The 18403-nt window shown below is 45.3% G+C and overlaps 1 protein-coding gene across 2 annotated transcripts in view; it reads left to right on the top strand.

Moving 5' to 3' along the window:
* Positions 1-18403, top strand: part of LOC112254649 (SLIT-ROBO Rho GTPase-activating protein 3) — a 118659-nt gene that overhangs the window by 40642 nt on the left and 59614 nt on the right. For both annotated transcript variants that reach the window (XM_024427378.2, XM_024427377.2), the window contains exon 2: positions 1106-1301. In XM_024427378.2, coding sequence (XP_024283146.1) covers positions 1106-1301 — 196 coding nt within the window. The remainder of the gene's footprint in view (positions 1-1105; positions 1302-18403) is intronic.

Below are 18403 nucleotides of genomic sequence, written 5' to 3'. Positions count from 1 at the left end.
AGGTATGTGGACACCTGCTCGTCAAAAATCTCCTTCCAAAATCATGGGCATTAATATGGAGTTGGTTTCCCCTTTGCTGCTATAACAGCCTCCACTCTTCTGGGAAGGTTTTCAACTAGATGTTGGAACATTGCTGCGGAAACTTGCTTCCAGTCAGTCACAAGAGTATTAGTGAGGTCGGATTGGTCTGCTACATGGCAGACCAATCCGAACTCATCTCTCAGCATGTCCAGTTCATCCATTATCTCAGCCAATCACCGCTAGCGGGACCCTTCCTTCCTTTTTCCGTGGCTATAAACCAACTGGGCTTGAAATTCTTATGCTTTGAAGTAATGCCGTGCGCCATACGCCTAATCTCTTGGAACGGGTCACATTTTGTCAAACACTATTTTTTCCAACTGTTTGCTAAGAGCTGACAACAAGCTGATAGGTCTGCTGTTAGAACCAGTAAAGGCCACTTTACCACTCTTGGGTAGCGGAATTACTTTGGCTTCCCTCCAGGCCTGAGGGCAAACACCTTCCTCTAGACTCAGATTAAATACATGACAGATAAGAGTGGGCATAGAGTCAGATACCATCCTCAGTAGCTTTCCATCTAAGTTGTCAATGCCAGGTTTGTCATTATTGATCGATAAGAATCATTTCTCCACCTCTCCCACACTAACTTTACAAAATATTCACTTACAAAGCTATTGGCAGCAATTTGAGGGAAAACATGCCCAGTTTAAAAAACAAGAAACAGTGAGTGTTAATGAGATTTCGCTGCCATCCGTAACCTATTTCACAGTTGGAAAATAATCCTTGGCACAAATATAACAGAATTATTATAAACCCATAATAAGATAAAGTATTAAATGTCTCTTTTGCACTTTTTTAAAATCCCTTTTGAATAAATCCACTATGATTTGGGGTGATGTAAAACAGCAAATACATGAACTCTTCTGAGATATATGGTTTCAGAGACGTTTGTGGAGCGCGTGTCAACAAAGATAGAAATGAAGGAAGGGTTGATTGAATCCCTCCCCATACCTTGATCTGTTGGAGATGATGACCCTGTTATGACTGATTGACTCTTGCCAACTTTATGTTTTGTGTTTTGATGCAGAGATCCGTAACCAGCTGGTGGAGCAGTTCAAATGCCTGGAGCAGCAGTCCGAGTCTCGTATCCAGCTGCTGCAGGACCTGCAGGACTTCTTCCGCCGCAAGGCTGAGATCCAGCTGGAGTACTCCCGCAGCCTGGAGAAACTGGCCGAGCGATTCTCCAACAAGATCCGCAGCTCCAGAGAACACCACCAGTTCAAGTGAGTTTCCCTCCCTGCAGAGATGAGACGACAACATGGCGAGAGACCACCTAGCTTCAAACTGAGACAAACATTTAAACTGCATCTGAGGCAGCGAGGGAGAGAGTGTGTGTGCGGGCGTGTGTTTGTGGGTCTACTTGCCTTGCAAACACGTGTCTACTCTATGTTTGTGTGTGTGCTTGGGTGAATTTATTTTTAAATTGCCTGAGAGCGTGTGAACTTAGAGTACACATGAAGTTACCCTGAACAAAAATTAAACGCAACATGCAACAATTTAATTTCATGTAAGGAAATCAGTCAATTAAAATAAATTCATTAGGCCCTTATCTATGGATTTCACATGACTGGGAATACAGATATGCATCTGTTGGTCACAGATACCTTTAAAAAAAAGTAGGAGCGTGGATCAGAAACCCAGTCAGTATCTGGTGTGACCACCATTTCCCTCAGGCAGCACGACACATCTCCTTCACATAGAGTTGATCAGGCTGTTGATTGTGGCCTGTGGAATGTTGTCCCACTCCTCTTCAATGGCTGTGCGAAGTTGCTGGCTATTGGAGGGAACTGGAACATGCTGTCGTACACGTTGACCTAGAGCATATCAAACATGCTCAATGGGTGACATGCACAGGAGGTTGGCGGGACCTTAATTGGGGAGGACTGGCTTGTAGTAATGGCTGGAGCGGAATAGGGGAATGGTATCAAATACATCAAACACATGGTTTGATGCCTTTCCATTTACTCCATTCCAGACATTATTATGAGCTGTCTTCCCCTCAGCAGCCTCCACTGGTGACATGTCTGGTCAGTGTGCAGACCATGGAAGAACTGGGACATTTTCAGCATCCAGGAATTGTGTACAGATCCTTTCAACATGGCATGGCAGAGCATTATCGTGCTGAAACATGAGGTGATTGTGGCGGATGAATGGCATGACAATGGGCCTCAGGATCTCGTCATTAAAATAGCCATCGATAAAATGCGATAGTGTTCATTTTCCGTATCTCATGCCTGCCCATACCATAAGGCCACCGCCGTCGTGGGGCACACTGTTCACAACCTTAACATCAGCAAACTGCTCACCCACACAACGCCATACACGCTGTCTGCCATATGCCCGGTACAGTTGAAACTGGGATTCATCTGTGAAGAGCACACTTCTCCAGCGTGCCAGTGGCCATCGAAAGTGAGCATTTTCCCACTGAAGTCGGTTACGACGCTGAACTGCAGTCAGGTCAAGAACCTGGTGAGGATGACGAGCACGCAGATGAGCTTCCATGAGACGGTTTCTGCAAGTTTGTGCAGTAATTCTATAGTTTCATCAGCTGTCCGGGTGGCTTGTCTCAGACGATCCTGGAGGTGAAGAAGCCGGATGTGGAGGTCCTAGACTGGTGTGGTTCAACATGGTCTGTGGTGTGTTAGGTCAGTTGGACGTACTGCCAAATTCTCTAAAATTACATTGGAGGTGGCTTATGGTAGAGAAATTAGCTTTAAATTATCTGCCAACAGTTCTGGTGGACATTCCTGCAGTCAGCATTCCAATTGCACGCTCTCTCAAAACTTGAGACATCTGTGTTGTGTGACAAAACTGCTAAAGTTAGAGTGGCCTTTTACTTTCTCCAGCACAAGGTGCACCTGTGTAATGATAATGCTATTTAATCAGCTTCTTGATATGCCACACCTGTCAGGTGGATGGATTATCTTGTCAAATGAGAAATGGTCACTAACAGGGATGTAAACAAATTTGTGCAAACATTTTTGAGAAATATGCTTATTTAAAAAAATGAAATACTTTTTTTTAGGGGTAGATCAGCTTTAATATTGCAGATAGATTATGGATTCCATCAATATTATTGTCTGCATCACTTCCAATCACCCATATATTTTGGGGTAAATATATACAGTACCAGTCAAAAGTTTAGACACACCTACTCATTCCAGGATATTTCGATAAAAAACAACAACTATTTTCTGCATTGTAGAATAATAGTGAAGACATCAGAACTATGAAATAACACAAATGGAATCATGTAGTAACCAAAAAAGTGTTAAACAAATAAAAATATATTTGAAATGTGAGATTCTTCAAAGTAGCCACCCTTTGCCTTGATGACTGCTTTGCACACACTTGGCATTCTCTCAACCAGCTTCATGAGGTAGTCACCTGGAATGCCGTTCAATTAACAGGTGTCAAAAGGTAATTTGTGGAATTTCTTTCCTTCTTAATGTGTTTGAGCCAATCGGTTGTGTTGTGACATGGTAGGGGTGGTATACAGAAGATAGCCCTATTTGGTAAAAGACCAAGTCTATATTATGGCAATAACTGTCCAAATAAGCAAAGAGAAATGACAGTCCATCATTATCATGAAGGTCAGTCAATCCAGAACATTTCAAGAACTTTGAAGGTTTATTCAAGTGCAGTCACAAAAACCATCAAATGCTATGATGAAACTGGCTCTCATTAGGACCACTACAATAATAGAATACCTAGAGTTACCTCTGCTGTAGAGGATAAGTTCATTAGAGTTAACTGCACCTCAGATTGCAGCCCAAATAAATTCTTCACAGAGTTCAAGTAACAGACAAATCTCAACATCAACTGTTCAGAGGAGACTGTGAATCAGGCCTTCATGGTCAAATTGCTGCAAAGAAACCACTACTTAAGGACAACAATAATAAGAAGAGACTTGCTTGGGTCAAGAAACACGAGCAATGGATATTAGACCGGTGGAAATCTGTCCTTTGGTCTGATGAGTCCAACTGAACTGGAAGGAAAGGCAGCCAAAGGAGGAATTGGCTATGGGGTGACCAGTGAAATATACCTGCTGGAGCACGTGCTACAGGTGGGTGCTGCTATGGTGACCAGTGAGCTGAGATAAGTCGGGACTTTACCTAGCAAATACTTATAGATGACCTGTGGCCAGTGGGTTTGGCGACGAGTACGAAGCGAGGGGCAGCCAATGAGAGCGCACAGGTCGCAGTGGTGGGTAGTATATGGGGCTTTGGTGACAAAACAGATGGCACTGTGATAGACTGCATCCAATTTGTTGAGAAGAGTGTTGAAGGCTATTTTGTAAATGACATCGCCGAAGTCGAGAATCAGTAGGATAGTCAGTTTTACGAAGGTATGTTTGGCAGCATGAGTGAAGGATGCTTTGTTGCGAAATAGGAAGCCGATTCTAGATTTAATTTTGGATTGGAGATGTTTCATGTGAGTCTGGAAGGAGAGTTTACAGTCTAACCAGACACCTAGGTATTTGTAGTTGTCCACATATTCTAAGTCAGATCCGTCCAGAGTAGTGATGCTGGACGGGCGGGCAGGTGCGGGCAGTGATCGGTTGAAGAGCATGCATTTAGTTTTACTTGCATTTACGAGCAGTTGGAGGCCACGGAAGGAGAGTTGTATGGAGTTGAAGCTTGTCTGGAGGTTAGTTAACAAGAAGGGCCAGAAGTATACAGAATGGTGTCGTCTGCGTAGAGGTGAATCAGAGAATCACCAGCAGCAAGAGCGACATCATTGATGTATACAGAGAAGAGAGTCGGCCTGAGAATAGAACCCTGTGGCACCCCCATAGAGACTGCCAATACTTATTTTCCACCATAATTTGCAAATAAATTCATTAAAAATCCTACAATGTGATTTTCTGGATTTTTTTTCTCATTTTGTCTGTCATAGTTGAAGTGTACCTATGATGAAAATTACAGGCCTCTCATCTTTTTAAATGGGAGAACTTGCACAATTGGTGGCTGACTAAATACTTTTTTGCCCCACTGTATATTGGTTCCTAACTTCCCTGAAAAGTTGCATATCACGGGGGCTATTCGATGCTAATGCAGTATGCCACAGGATGTTTTTGTGCTGGTCAAGGACAGTCAGGTCTGGACTGAACCAAGGGCTATATCTTTTTCAACTCTGCTGTGATTTCACAGAAATTCTGAACCTTTCTATTCTCAGAAATTCTACAGATTGTAAATTAAAGAAACATTTTTGCTAAGAGTTTTATATTATTTATTGATTCGACTATGACTTTTTAAATCACCCAGCAGTGCTATTTGCAGAGTTAGCTCCAGGTAAATGTTGCAAATCTTCAGCCATTCCTGAACCTGCGACCAAAAACAAGCTACATATAGACATTACCAAAACAAATGATTTAATGCTTCGGTCTCTTCGCAGCAAAATCTGCAGAGCTGGGATGGTTGTATCCCCCATATATATAGAACATTCTATATGTTGCAAGAAGTTTGTATAATAATTTAAATATAAAAACTCTACATTTTGAATACAGTGTAGTTTTGTGTATCAGTTCATGGAAACACTTCAACTATTTTGCTATCTATATGGCACAGCTGTCATTTCTTTTGTATGGAACTGGTATACTTTTTTATTTATTACAATTTTCTTTAAACAATTTTGGTCTTTAATGCAGGGCCGACAGACAAGTTCCATACTTTCTCCCACATCTGAGGGCCTCTTCCATTTTTGCGGTAATGCTGCAAATAGTTGGTTGTAATTTTGAGTAGAGCAGACATTTCCGTATATTTTTATTAGCTGCATGTGTGACATAACTACACCAGTCGTATTTATGATATCATTTACAAAGATTATACAGTTTGTTTCCCTAGGAATATATATTTTATAAACAATTAGCATATTTGATTTTAACCATAATATTTGTTGTAATATTTGTTCTCTCTTTTCTGGTGGATTAAACTGAAATTGCTACCAACTTCCTATGACTGTTTTAAAAATAGCAATATTTTTGGGATTTTTTCACTTTCAAATAACCAAAAGTGAAAGGTTGTAATCTGAATAAAGGGGAAAATGCCATTTTTGAACATGGGGTGAAACATTCTTACTAATATGCTTGAGAACCTGTTCGGACTTAAGTATAGCTTTTGTATGACTGAAGCCTTCAGTGAGAGATCTATGCTTTCATATTTAATCATTTCTTCCCTCCGATTTCATATTAATTATATAAATAGGCCCGTTGAATTTTGTCTGGCTTACCTTTCCAAATAAAATTAAATGCAGCAATGCTGGCAGCACTCATTCGTCTATTTCCCAAAGACAACCTCTGGATATGATGCTCAGCACGTGCACTCAACTTCTTTGGTCGACCATGGCGAGGCCTGTTCTGAGTGGAACCTGTCCAGTTAAACCGCTGTATGGTCTTGGCCACCGTGCTGCAGCTCAGTTTCAGGGTCTTGGCAATCTTCTTATAGCCCAGACCATCTTTATGTAGAGCAACAATTTTTTTTTTCAGATCCTCAGAGAGTTCTTTGCCATGAGGTGCCATGTTGAACTTCCAGTGACCAGTCAGTGTGAGGGAGTGTGAGAGCGATGACACCACATTTAACACACCTGCTCCCCAATCACACCTGAGTCCTTGTAACACTAACGAGTCACATGACACCGGGGAGGGGAAATGGCTGATTGGGCCCAAATTGGACATTTTCACTTAGGGGTGTACTCACTTTTGTTGCCAGCTGTTTAGACATTAATGGCTGTGTGTTGAGTTATTTTGAAGGGACAGCAAATTTACACTGTTATACAAGCTGTACACTCACTACTTTACATTGTAGCAAAGTGTCATTTCTTCAGTGTTGTCACATGAAAAGATATACTCAAATATTTCCAAAAATGTGAGGGGTGTACTCACTTTAGTGATATACTGTACTTCTTTAATTAAAGAAAGAACACTGAACAAACTAATCAAAACAACAAACCGAACCGTGAAGCTAATATGGCTAGTGCAGACAGGCAACTAAACGTAGAATAAGAACCCACAAACTACCCAAGGAATATGGCTACCTAAATATGGTCCCCAATCAGAGACAACGATAAACAGCTGCCTCTGAGAACCAATCTAGGCAACCATAGACAAACACCTAGACTTGCAAAATCCCCTAGACATACAAAAAACCCTAGACAATACAAAAACTAAACAAACCACCCTCATCACACCCTGACCTAACCAAAATAATAAAGAAAACAAAGATAACTAAGGTCAGGGCGTGACAATATGACGATAGAGGTCAACCATGTTTTACTCCTCTTGACAATTTAATACCTTCTGAGAAGTAGACATTATTTACTATTTTACATTTAGGGTTACTATGCATAACCTTAACCCCATTGTATGACATATTCTCCAAAATTGAAAAATATTCCAGTCGTACTTTATCAAAAGCCTTTTCAAAGTCAGCTATGAATACCAGGCCTGGTTTCCCAGATTTTTCATAGTGTTCTATTGTTTCCAGTATTTGTCTTAAATTAAGATGAATAATAATCCAACCATACCTTTTTAATTCTTAGCTTTTTGTGCATATGGAACATTTCTGGGATCTTTTATTTCAGCTCATGAAACACGGGACCAACACTTCACATGTTGTGTTTATATTTTTGTTCAGTACACATCCATCCTTGCCAAGTTTTTATTCCCAGATCTTATACTACTCCATCCTGTCTCTTTCTCACCGTAATCTTTCCAAAACCGACTCCTGCTGCGTTTTAGGTTCACTCTCTGATTGGATAGCCTTAGGATATAAACATCCTTCTTAGAATATGCAAGTGAAAAAGATTTTTCCTCTTTATTCCTTAGAAATCTCAAACCATCCAAAGGAGATAAAAAAATAATTTCATTCTGGATGAAACCTCCATTTAAATTGGCACTCCAGAATCTCCACATATAATGCTCCTCTTCCTGTAGTTCTGGGCTGAGGGAGTCACAGCCAGCCAGGCCTTCACCAGTATTATCCTATAGGGTCCAGGCACGGCCGCGGCCATGCATGCTAAAACAATGGGCCTTGTTTCCCATTACATCAATGGATAACTTGATTATTCTCTGCCATGGTGGGCTGCCAGTGATAGATTTGCAGCTTGCTAGCCAGCCCCAGCCTTCACACTGCAGCATTTGATTACAGTGCAGTCGTATGCTGCAAAATGTACTCCTCATTCTCTATCTATACAGTATGAATTGTACTCCCAACTTTTGAATATAATAGCAAGCTACACTTTAACACATTCTAAAGGTTAGCTAGGTTAATATGATAACAGTGATCATAACAGTAGTTATGAAGCTTTGCATGTCAGTGCAGGCAATAGAGTAGAGGGTGTGTTTCAGAGGGCTTTGTATCATCCATTGAGTTCAGGCCATGTGGAATTGGATGGGGATTTGACTCAGTAATTGAGGCCAGCTGTTCTAGAGGAGGCAGCCTGCACCAGGGTCCCCAAGGCTAGGCAGGCAGTAAACAGGCCTGTACTGCTGCAGACACTTTGGCTTAGCCAACACACTTGCACTGACTGTACAGTAGATCTTCTAGTAGACCAATCCAAACAGTTGTTGAAGAGCAGGCAGCAGCCACACAGTTCTTACCAGACTCTGCATCTCATCTCCCTCAGCCACCTCAATGCCTTCGCCAAGGCTGCCTCAACCAGTGTACTCCCTCGTAGGGCTGCAGTGTAAAACATCCATCTACAAGTCTGTAGCCGCAGAGTCTTTGGCTGTGTGTAGTTATCACACGGGATATTTGTGTGTTAACACTTTGATTACACACACTTCTTTATGAGGGCCACATCTGACTCTACGGATAGCTACTTTATTAAGGTAAACATTTACTTTCTATGCCTGTGATATGTGGGTGTCCCAGCTAGTTATCTTAAAATGAACTCACTAAGTGTAATTCACTCTGGATATGAGTGTCTGCTAAATTACTCAAATGTAAAACGGCTTCATTTGGACTCCATTAAGCCAACCAAATTCAACCATAAAAACGTTTTACCAATTAGCATTGACAGTGGCCTTGTTAAAGACCCTCACATCATAAGTAAACTCTGGGCACAACATCTACTGTATATACAGTTGCAGTATCTATCACCCACGTATGTAATATGGATACTTGTCTTTTACCCTGTTCTTACTGTCTCATTCGTTTTAACACAAACAAGCTCCAACTCTCAGTTTTTGGCTCTCTGTGGATATTTGTGAGTTGTGAGGTAACCCCAGCAGCCCAGCTCTCTGTGGAAGGATAGGTAATGAACAGCATAACCCCTCCGCTGCCTAGCAACTCATGTATGGCAGTCCGCTGCCTCTGCTCTGCACTGCACAACACTATGGGAAATGAAAAGTGCACAGTTAAAGACTCTGGTTGGCCTGGCCAGGGCAGACGTCCACATTGAGCTGCTGGGTCGCTGCCCTTGTCCTGTTGGTTTAACCCACACTGTACAAACACGGCTTTATGAGCCGAGTTTATGATAGCAGTCACTGATACAATGCCCAACACCACTGTAGTTTACAGCTGCTCTGCCATGAGGCTGTCTGTCTGCTCGGTCTCATCTTGGCTCGTCTACATTAACAAATCATGCAGCTCTAGTATCTATCGTTAGACTGATTAAGATGTGGGTGAAGTATCCCATCACTCCCCCTCTGATTGGACCACATGAAAGGAGAAGCTGAGGGCATAAGTATGCAATAAATCCCTGCAGCTCAGCTAGACTCAGACCTACACTCTTTGAAAAAGGGTTCCAAAAGTATTCATAAGCTGTCCCCATAGGGTACCCCGTTTTGGTTCCAGATAGAACCCTTTTTGGATCTGTGGAAAGGGTTCTACATGGAAAAAAAAAAATAGTTATTCAAAGGGATCTTCTGTGGGGACAGCCGAAGAACACTTTTAGGTTCTAGATAGCACCTTTTTTTCTAAGAGTGTACTGCTCCAGCCTACCAGGGTCTCTGCTTGAGATCTGTCAGTCTGGTCCCAGTCAACCCACCCAACCCACCAACCACCAGAAGTCTATTTTCTATTCCATTAAATGGTGGCCTCACTGTAAGAGAGTGGGCGAGGGCTTGTCTCTGCCCTTTAGATGGTGCTTTTCTTTTTCATTTTTTGCATATAGCTAGATCTACACAACATATGACATGGGATTTGGACTCATCTTGACATTAGACGACTTAGAGATCAAATCAACTTTGATTGTGGAGTGAACTATCACTTTAAACCATTGTGTTTGTGGGGCTTCAGGCACTTCCTATTGCTCATTAAATGGTCCTCAATGTCTATGAGACAGACAAAAGACATTGATTGAGGAAACGTTTCAGGATGAATCATTAAATGGGGATTTTAATCACACACGATTAAATTAAAATGGCTGAATATGGTCAGTCAAAACAGGGATTAGAAATAATCAACAGCAAGCTATTAGAAAGCAGCTCATGTAATATTGAAAGGAAACATAACCTGTCTGAGAGAGATAAGATAAAGCTTCCAATAACATCCAATCCTGTGTGTTATTGTGTGACCGTGTGTGTGTCTGTGTGTGTGACCGTGTGTGTGCCTGCCTTCGTATGTGTGTTAGTGCGTGTGTTGTGTGTATGTGTGGGCCGTCTGTGTGGGTGTAAGAGGTCATCATTAATGATTGCCCTGGTATCGCGCTGAGCCAGACTGTCTCCTCCATGCTCGTTCTGCTTAAATACAATCACTCTGGTGGCCTCTTATTTGTCTTAACCCCGTTCCATCTGATGTTGCTGCCTGCAATCTCTGTCCAGCTGCCTGTCTGTCTGCAAAACACAAAACATGTACCAGTTACTGCAAAACATGAAAGACGGACTATACATGATTTTTCATTATCAATAAGAACTGTACTGTTTCGTAGTAAAAACCAAACCATCCTGTATTATGTAGCTACATACTATGGGCTACAGCCCATAACTCTATGTTCTATTGATTGGCTTTGACATTTCATCTAATATCACATTTCTTAATTGGTCCAAATACCGACCCCTTCAGCAATGTAAAATGTATCCTATGTCTTTATGGATGTTATTTGATAAAAGGATTTCAGATAACTCAATCAGCAAGGAAGCCTGATTAAGCTTTAGTCTGAACGGCTGATAATTCATGTGCTGTATTCATGATCATGTGCCAGTGATTCCTTCACTAATTATTCATAAGCTTATGAGGGCATCAACTTCCCAGTGACTCCCAGAAGAATGCTATGTGTTATGCATGGGGTTGCTAGGTTGGCGTACTTGCCTTTGGGTCAGAGGCAGTCCCAGGGCTGCCAATCTGCATCCCCCCAAATGGATTAGAATGAATATTCCTTAGTATAGACTCCAGTATGTTCTGTACATCATATTCTGTCTATACAGATAGTATTGAACCAGTGCATTTCTAACCTCCGGACATAAATGAGAACCATACGTCCTCTGATCTATGTGCCCACCAGTCCTCCCCAGCACACTGACTGTACAGCCCCTCATCATCTGTACAGCGGCCATCACTGAGTCTTTCCCCGGTGGTGTAGTGGGGTCAGAGCAGGACAGGGGTTCAATGTTAAACGATGTCCCTGTCAGAGAAAGGCTAGGTGTGTTCAGAGCAAACACCAAACTCCTCTCCAAGGGAAAGTGGGAGAGGCCTTTAGTCCCATATCCCTTAGGTTTACAGCTGGATGAGGAAACTATCAGCAGCACCAGGTAGGGTGTGTGTGTGTGTGTTTGTGTGTGTGTGTGTGTTTCAGGCCATGCCAAACACTCCAACCCTCCCACCACCACCACCACCATCACCACCACCACATTGCTCTGGCCTAGTCTGCAGCTGCTTGCTATCAAATGTTGGCACTGTCTTCCTTCCCCCAAAAAAGAGGTTCTGCTGAGATAAGCAGTGCAGAGTGGGTTAAAAGTTCTTCAAAGTGTTCTAAATTCTGGGTTACGTCCCAAATGGCACCCTATTCCCTATATAGTGCACTACTTTTGACCAGAGTTAGTCAGACTTAGCCCTGGTCAAAAGTAGAGCACTAGATATGGAATAGGGTGCCATTTGGGACGCAGCCCTGGTGTGATGAATAATGCGTACTTCCTTGTGGAAGTCCTCTGAAAGGTCCTATGTGTTCTATACATCCGTGACTAAAGAGTGATCCTTCTTCTACACATGACTTCAACTTGTTAAGGGTATAGACTACATTATGGAGACAGCTTATCAGTCATTCAAAGACGCACATACACGCACACATACACACACACATGCACACGCACACACACGCACACACACACACATGGTGAGCATGCTGGTGAAAGACAGAGCAGTGTCCTAACACAGTGGTTCCCAAATTGAACTCACTCAGTCATTAAACCTACTCTTGAAAGTTGTAATAGTATAATGCACAAGGTGCAATTTTGAAATTGGGTAGTACATCATCAGTTCCTCTTGTCATGTCATGCATTCCTTAGAGAGCTATTTATAACGTCAGAAATGTCCAGATCAACTAGCCCATGTCAGCTACCATTTTATTGTTAAGGTTTTTCAGCCCGTAGATATTGTTGTAATTTTTTTGTCACATAAATATCACATTAATAGACATTAGACATGGCAGAATGTATAGAATTGCAAGAAAATGTGCTTTAAAACTGCAAAATGTTCTTTGCACCCCATGACAATATGTGTAGAATTGCAGAAAATAAGCATTAAACCTGCTAAATTCTTTCCACCATTAAGAGGGGTGTGAACACTTTGTGTCATGAACAGTGCTTCTGCCCATAGAAATAGACGTTGTGCGTGTGCACGCAGGGGGGTTGCGGGATGTTCTCCAATGTGGTAAGGGGCGCCTTGAAAAAGTTTAGGAACCATTGTCCTAACAGATGAGCCTGATGCTGTAGAGGCTCTCCTCTCCTTTCTCCCCTCTCCCCTCTCCTCTCTCCCCTCTTCTCTCCCCTCTTCTCTCTCCTCTCCTCTCTCTCTCTCTCTCTCTCTCTCTCTCTCTCTCCTCTCCTTTCCTCTCCTCTCCTCTCTTCTCTCCCCTCTTCTCTCCTCTTCTCTCACCTCTTCTCTCCTCTTCTCTCTCCTCTCCTCTCCTCTTCTCTCCCCTCTTCTCTCCTCTCTCCTCTCCTCTCCTCTCCTCTCCTTTTCTCTCTCCTCTCCTCTCCTCTTCTCTCCCCTCTTCTCTCCTCTTCTCTGTCCTCTCCTCTCTTCCCTCTCCCTCCTCTCCTCTCCTCTCCTCTCCTCTCCTCTCCTCTCCTCTCCTCTCCTCCTCCTCTCCTCTCCTCTCCCCTCTCCTCTCCTCTCCTCTCCTCTCCTCCTCTCCTCTCCTCACCTCTCCTCCTCCCTCCTCTCCTCTCCTCTTCTCTCGTCTCTCCTCTCCTCTCCTCTCTTCTCCTCTCTCTCTCCTCTCCTCTCCTCTCCTCTCCCTCTCCTCTCCTCTCCTCTCCTCTCCTCTCCTCTCCTCTCCTCTCCTCTCCCTCCTCTCCTCTCCTCTCCTCTCCTCTCCTCTTCTCTCCCCTCTTCTCTCCTCTTCTCTGTCCTCTCCTCTCCTCTTCTCTCTTCCCTCTCCTCTCCTCTCCTCTCCTCTCCTCTCCCTCTCCTCCTCCTCTCCTCTCCTCTCCCTCCTCTCCTCTCCTCTCCTCTCCTCTCCTCTCCTCTCCTCTCCTCTCCTCTCCTCTCCTCTCCTCTCCTCTCCTCTCCTCTCCTCCTCTCCTCTCCTCTCCTCTCCTCTCCTCTCCTCTCTCCTTACCCCTCACTCCTATTGTGTCCCAGGGAGCTCATCCTCCACCCTCTCCATCTTTATGATACTGAATTCCATAATGACTGGGGGGACAGAAGGAACCCTGGGAAAACTGAACCTTTTGAAGCCTTGTATTACCCTGCAGTAAGGCTGCTGACTGACACTCAACCATCCAGAGAGACAGGAAGGAGAGCTGGCTGCTGCCGACCTGGAGACACAGGGAGGAGTTATAGTGTAAGGTGTGAGGTCTGAGGATGAGGAGGCCCTTTATGACTTATACTAGGGCTGTGACCTGTGGATCTGCCACCCTGTGATTCAGTACTATAAAACCAGGGCCACTGTGGGCTGCTTCTACAGTATCACTGGTTGAAAATATTCAGCTCCCTCCCTCTCGGAGAAGAGATGTGCCCTGCTACAGCCACACAGGTCTAATTACCTGCCTTCTGCTCCCACTTCCTGTGAAATGAGGATGGGGAGAAGAGAGCCTGCTTGCTTTTGTCTATTTCCTCAGGAAAAGGGTTTAACCCAGGGCCCAGAGAAACAGTGACAGGACTGGCCGGATTCTCAGATGTCTCTTTTCGGACGCTCTACTTATAGTTATGGTCTAGTGGTGTAGGTGGGTTTTTGCAGCGTTGGCAGTTTCAATGGTGCATTGCAAGTCACAATGAATAGGCAGCTAAGGTATTGTATGTATGTAGCTCAAACCTCTGTACTTGTTCTAGTGAATAATAATAAGGCTGAGGCTGTGGACCCAGATGCCCAAATACCTCACAGCCCTTTGAACACACAGTTGCTTTGTCACAGAGCGTTGTAACTCCCTCTCCCTCTCTCCCAGGCAACACCCTACTGGCCCTGAGCTGCTGTCACACTAAACAGCTGACTTTATTTTAATAATCAGGGAAAACACGGATTTTACGGGCAGATTCATATTTTATCAGCGATTACAGGGGCTTGGAGATGACTGCTCAGCGTTTCTGCCTAGCTGAGCGGAGAAGGAGTGCAATACTACAGACAGGGAGCCCTGTAAATAGAGCCTTGTTGTTTGGATTGCTTTGGCAATGTTAACATGTGTTTCCCATGCCAATAACGGCCTTTAATTGAATTGAATTGAGAGGGAGTGAGAGAGACTGGGAGTGGGGAGTGAGAGAGACTGGGAGTGGGGAGAGAGAGAGAGACTGGGAGTGGGGAGAGAGAGAGAGACTGGGAGTAGGGAAAGAGAGAGACTGGGAGTGGAGAGAGAGAGAGACTGGGAGTGGGGAGAGAGAGACTGGGATTGGGGAGTGAGAGAGAGACTGGGAGTAGGGAAAGAGAGAGACTGGGAGTGGAGAGAGAGAGAGAGACTGGGATTGGGGAGAGAGAGAGAGAGACTGGGAGTGGGGAGAGAGAGAGACTGGGAGTGGGGAGAGAAAGAGACTGGGAGTGGGGAGAGAGAGAGAGACTGAGAGTGGGGAGAGAGAGAGACTGGGAGTGGGGAGAGAGAGACTGGGATTGGGGAGAGAAAGAGACTGGGAGTGGGGAGTGAGAGAGACTGGGAGTGGGGAGAGAGAGACTGGGAGTGGAAAGAGAGAGACTGGGAGTGGGGAGAGAAAGAGACTGGGAGTGGGGAGAGAGAGAGACTGAGAGTGGGGAGAGAGAGAGACTGGGAGTGGGGAGAGAGAGACTGGGATTGGGGAGAGAAAGAGACTGGGAGTGGGGAGTGAGAGAGACTGGGAGTGGGGAGAGAGAGACTGGGAGTGGAAAGAGAGAGACTGGGATTGGGGAGAGAAAGAGACTGGGAGTGGGGAGAGAGAGAGAGACTGGGAGTGGGGAGAGAGAGAGAATGGGAGTGGGGAGAGAGAGCGAGAGACTGGGAGTTGGGAGAGAGAGACTGGGAGTGGGGAGAGAGAGACTGGGAGTGGGGAGAGAGAGCGAGAGACTGGGAGTGGGGAGAGAGAGAGACTGGGAGTGGGGAGAGAAAGAGACTGGGAGTGGGGAGAGAGAGAGGGAGTGGGAGTGGGGAGAGAGAGACTGGGAGTGGGGAGAGAGAGAGACTGGGAGTGGGGAGAGAGAGAGACTGGGAGTGGGGAGAGAGAGACTGGGAGTGGAAAGAGAGAGACTGGGAGTGGGGAGAGAGAGAGACTGGGAGTGGGGAGAGAGAGACTGGGATTGGGGAGAGAAAGAGACTGGGAGTGGGGAGTGAGAGAGACTGGGAGTGGGGAGAGAGAGACTGGGAGTGGAAAGAGAGAGACTGGGAGTGGGGAGAGAAAGAGACTGGGAGTGGGGAGAGAGAGAGACTGAGAGTGGGGAGAGAGAGAGACTGGGAGTGGGGAGAGAGAGACTGGGATTGGGGAGAGAAAGAGACTGGGAGTGGGGAGTGAGAGAGACTGGGAGTGGGGAGAGAGAGACTGGGAGTGGAAAGAGAGAGACTGGGATTGGGGAGAGAAAGAGACTGGGAGTGGGGAGAGGGAGAGACTGGGAGTGGGGAGAGAGAGAGAGACTGGGAGTGGGGAGAGAGAGAGAATGGGAGTGGGGAGAGAGAGCGAGAGACTGGGAGTTGGGAGAGAGAGACTGGGAGTGGGGAGAGAGAGACTGGGAGTGGGGAGAGAGAGCGAGAGACTGGGAGTGGGGAGAGAGAGAGACTGGGAGTGGGGAGAGAAAGAGACTGGGAGTGGGGAGAGAGAGAGGGAGTGGGAGTGGGGAGAGAGAGAGACTGGGAGTGGGGAGAGAGAGAGACTGGGAGTGGGGAGAGAGAGAGACTGGGAGTGGGGAGAGAAAGACTGGGAGTGGGGAGAGAGAGCGAGAGACTGGGAGTGGGGAGAGAGAGAGACTGGGAGTGGGGAGAGAAAGAGACTGGGAGTGGGGAGAGAGAGAGGGAGTGGGAGTGGGGAGAGAGAGAGACTGGGAGTGGGGAGAAAGAGAGACTGGGAGTGGGGGAGAGAGAGAGACTGGGAGTGGGGGGAGAGAGAGAGACTGGGAGTGGGGAGAGAGAGAGACTGGGAGTGGGGAAAGAGAGAGACTGGGAGTGGGGAGAGAGAGAGACTGGGAGTGGGGAAAGAGAGAGACTGGGAGTGGGGAGAGAGAGAGACTGGGAGTGGGGAGAGAGAGAGACTGGGAGTGGGGAAAGAGAGAGAGTGTGTGTTTGTGAGCCTGGTTGTGATTAAGCATCTCAGGCCTCATCCACAAACTCCAATTATACAGCGAGGAGCTGCAGCTCTCGTAGCCAGATAGGTGACTCAACCAGAACTGGTTGAGAATAAGGTGACGACATAATAAGGTGCCGAGACAGAAAATAGGCCATCCCAGAAGACAAGGAGAACATGTTTCACCCCACTGAGTTTGTATTGTGGTTAGAGAGTCACCTACAGGCCTAATGTTTCCTCTATCTAGTCTATCTGAGACTGTTAATCCCTTTGCCATAGCAACGCAAAGTTCAATTTAATCGTCCCATTATTACTAGTGACCTCTTGATTATTGGACTGGCCCATATTGTAATTTGGGTTTATTGGACTATTACTTCTCCGATTCCTCTCGATTCTAAATCAACGTGTTTGGCTTGCTTCCCTGACAACGTCCCCCTGTAAAAGTCCTTTTTAAACCGTGATCCGATGGACAATGCTCAATCAGACCTTTTCAAATGCAGAAGTCTGAATTCTTTCATTCAAAGTATAATATGATTCTCTGCCCAACTTCTTCTTCACAGCAAGCATCCTTGTTCCTCTTCCTCAAATGGTGAGATTCATCTTGGCTCAGCTGAGTTGACCTGCATTAGCATCTCACCAGTCATAGACTGTCAGTATGTATGGCTGTGGTAGAACCATATGACTGTATAGCATGTCAACTGTGTACATTGTGGTGTCTTGCTGTGGGGGTAAGTGGGAGAATAATGGTAGCAGCACTCTGGAACAGACAGATATCAGCTTCATTAGAAGTGATTAACATTGCGGAAGCTCTCTGTAGAGGGGAGCCTTTGATGTTAGCGCTCATCCCTTTTCTTTGCAGTAATTACATGTGCAGTTTTCACCCCGGCTCAGTGAACCCCTATCCTGCTATCTCTCTCACTCTGCCTCAGACCCCTCTCTCCTCTTTGTCCTTTTCCCCAGAGTTTGTTGATTGATTAATGATAGATAGGGTTTAGACGGAGGGACAGGGGTGTGTTTGTGTGTGTGTGCGTGAGAGAGAGAGAGAGAGAGAGAGAGAGAGAGAGAGAGAGAGAGAGAGAGAGAGAGAGAGAGTTAACCTACACTGGAGGGGATGCAGTGAAAGTGGATTCGGCTTCAGTCAGAGCCCATGCCTCTCAGGGTCATTATGGTTACCAGCGTTAAGGAATTAAACAATCGATGCCTTGTCAGACTGGAGCGCTGCAAGAGAAACTAATGGCGTCTGTTCTGGCCTAGTGCCATCACTGTAGAGGGATCGCGATAGAGAGGGGGAGTGAGGGAGGGAAGGATGGAGAGAGGAAGAGAGATAGGGTTGGTGGGAGAGAGGTAGAGAGAGATGGAGAGAAAGTCGAGAGAGACAGGCAGAGAGAGAGGGCTGTGATGTCTAATGTCACTGTGGTTGTCTCTGCAGTCAGCCAACAATGGGATCACGCAGCAGCTGTATTGTTTAGTGTGAACAGCAATCAGCCTTAGTA

Source organism: Oncorhynchus tshawytscha, linkage group LG07 (genome assembly GCF_018296145.1).
Source record: "Oncorhynchus tshawytscha isolate Ot180627B linkage group LG07, Otsh_v2.0, whole genome shotgun sequence".
Classification (NCBI taxonomy): domain Eukaryota; kingdom Metazoa; phylum Chordata; class Actinopteri; order Salmoniformes; family Salmonidae; genus Oncorhynchus; species Oncorhynchus tshawytscha.
The sequence above is the reverse complement of the archived record's forward strand: the minus strand, read 5'-3'. Positions and strand labels throughout refer to the sequence as shown.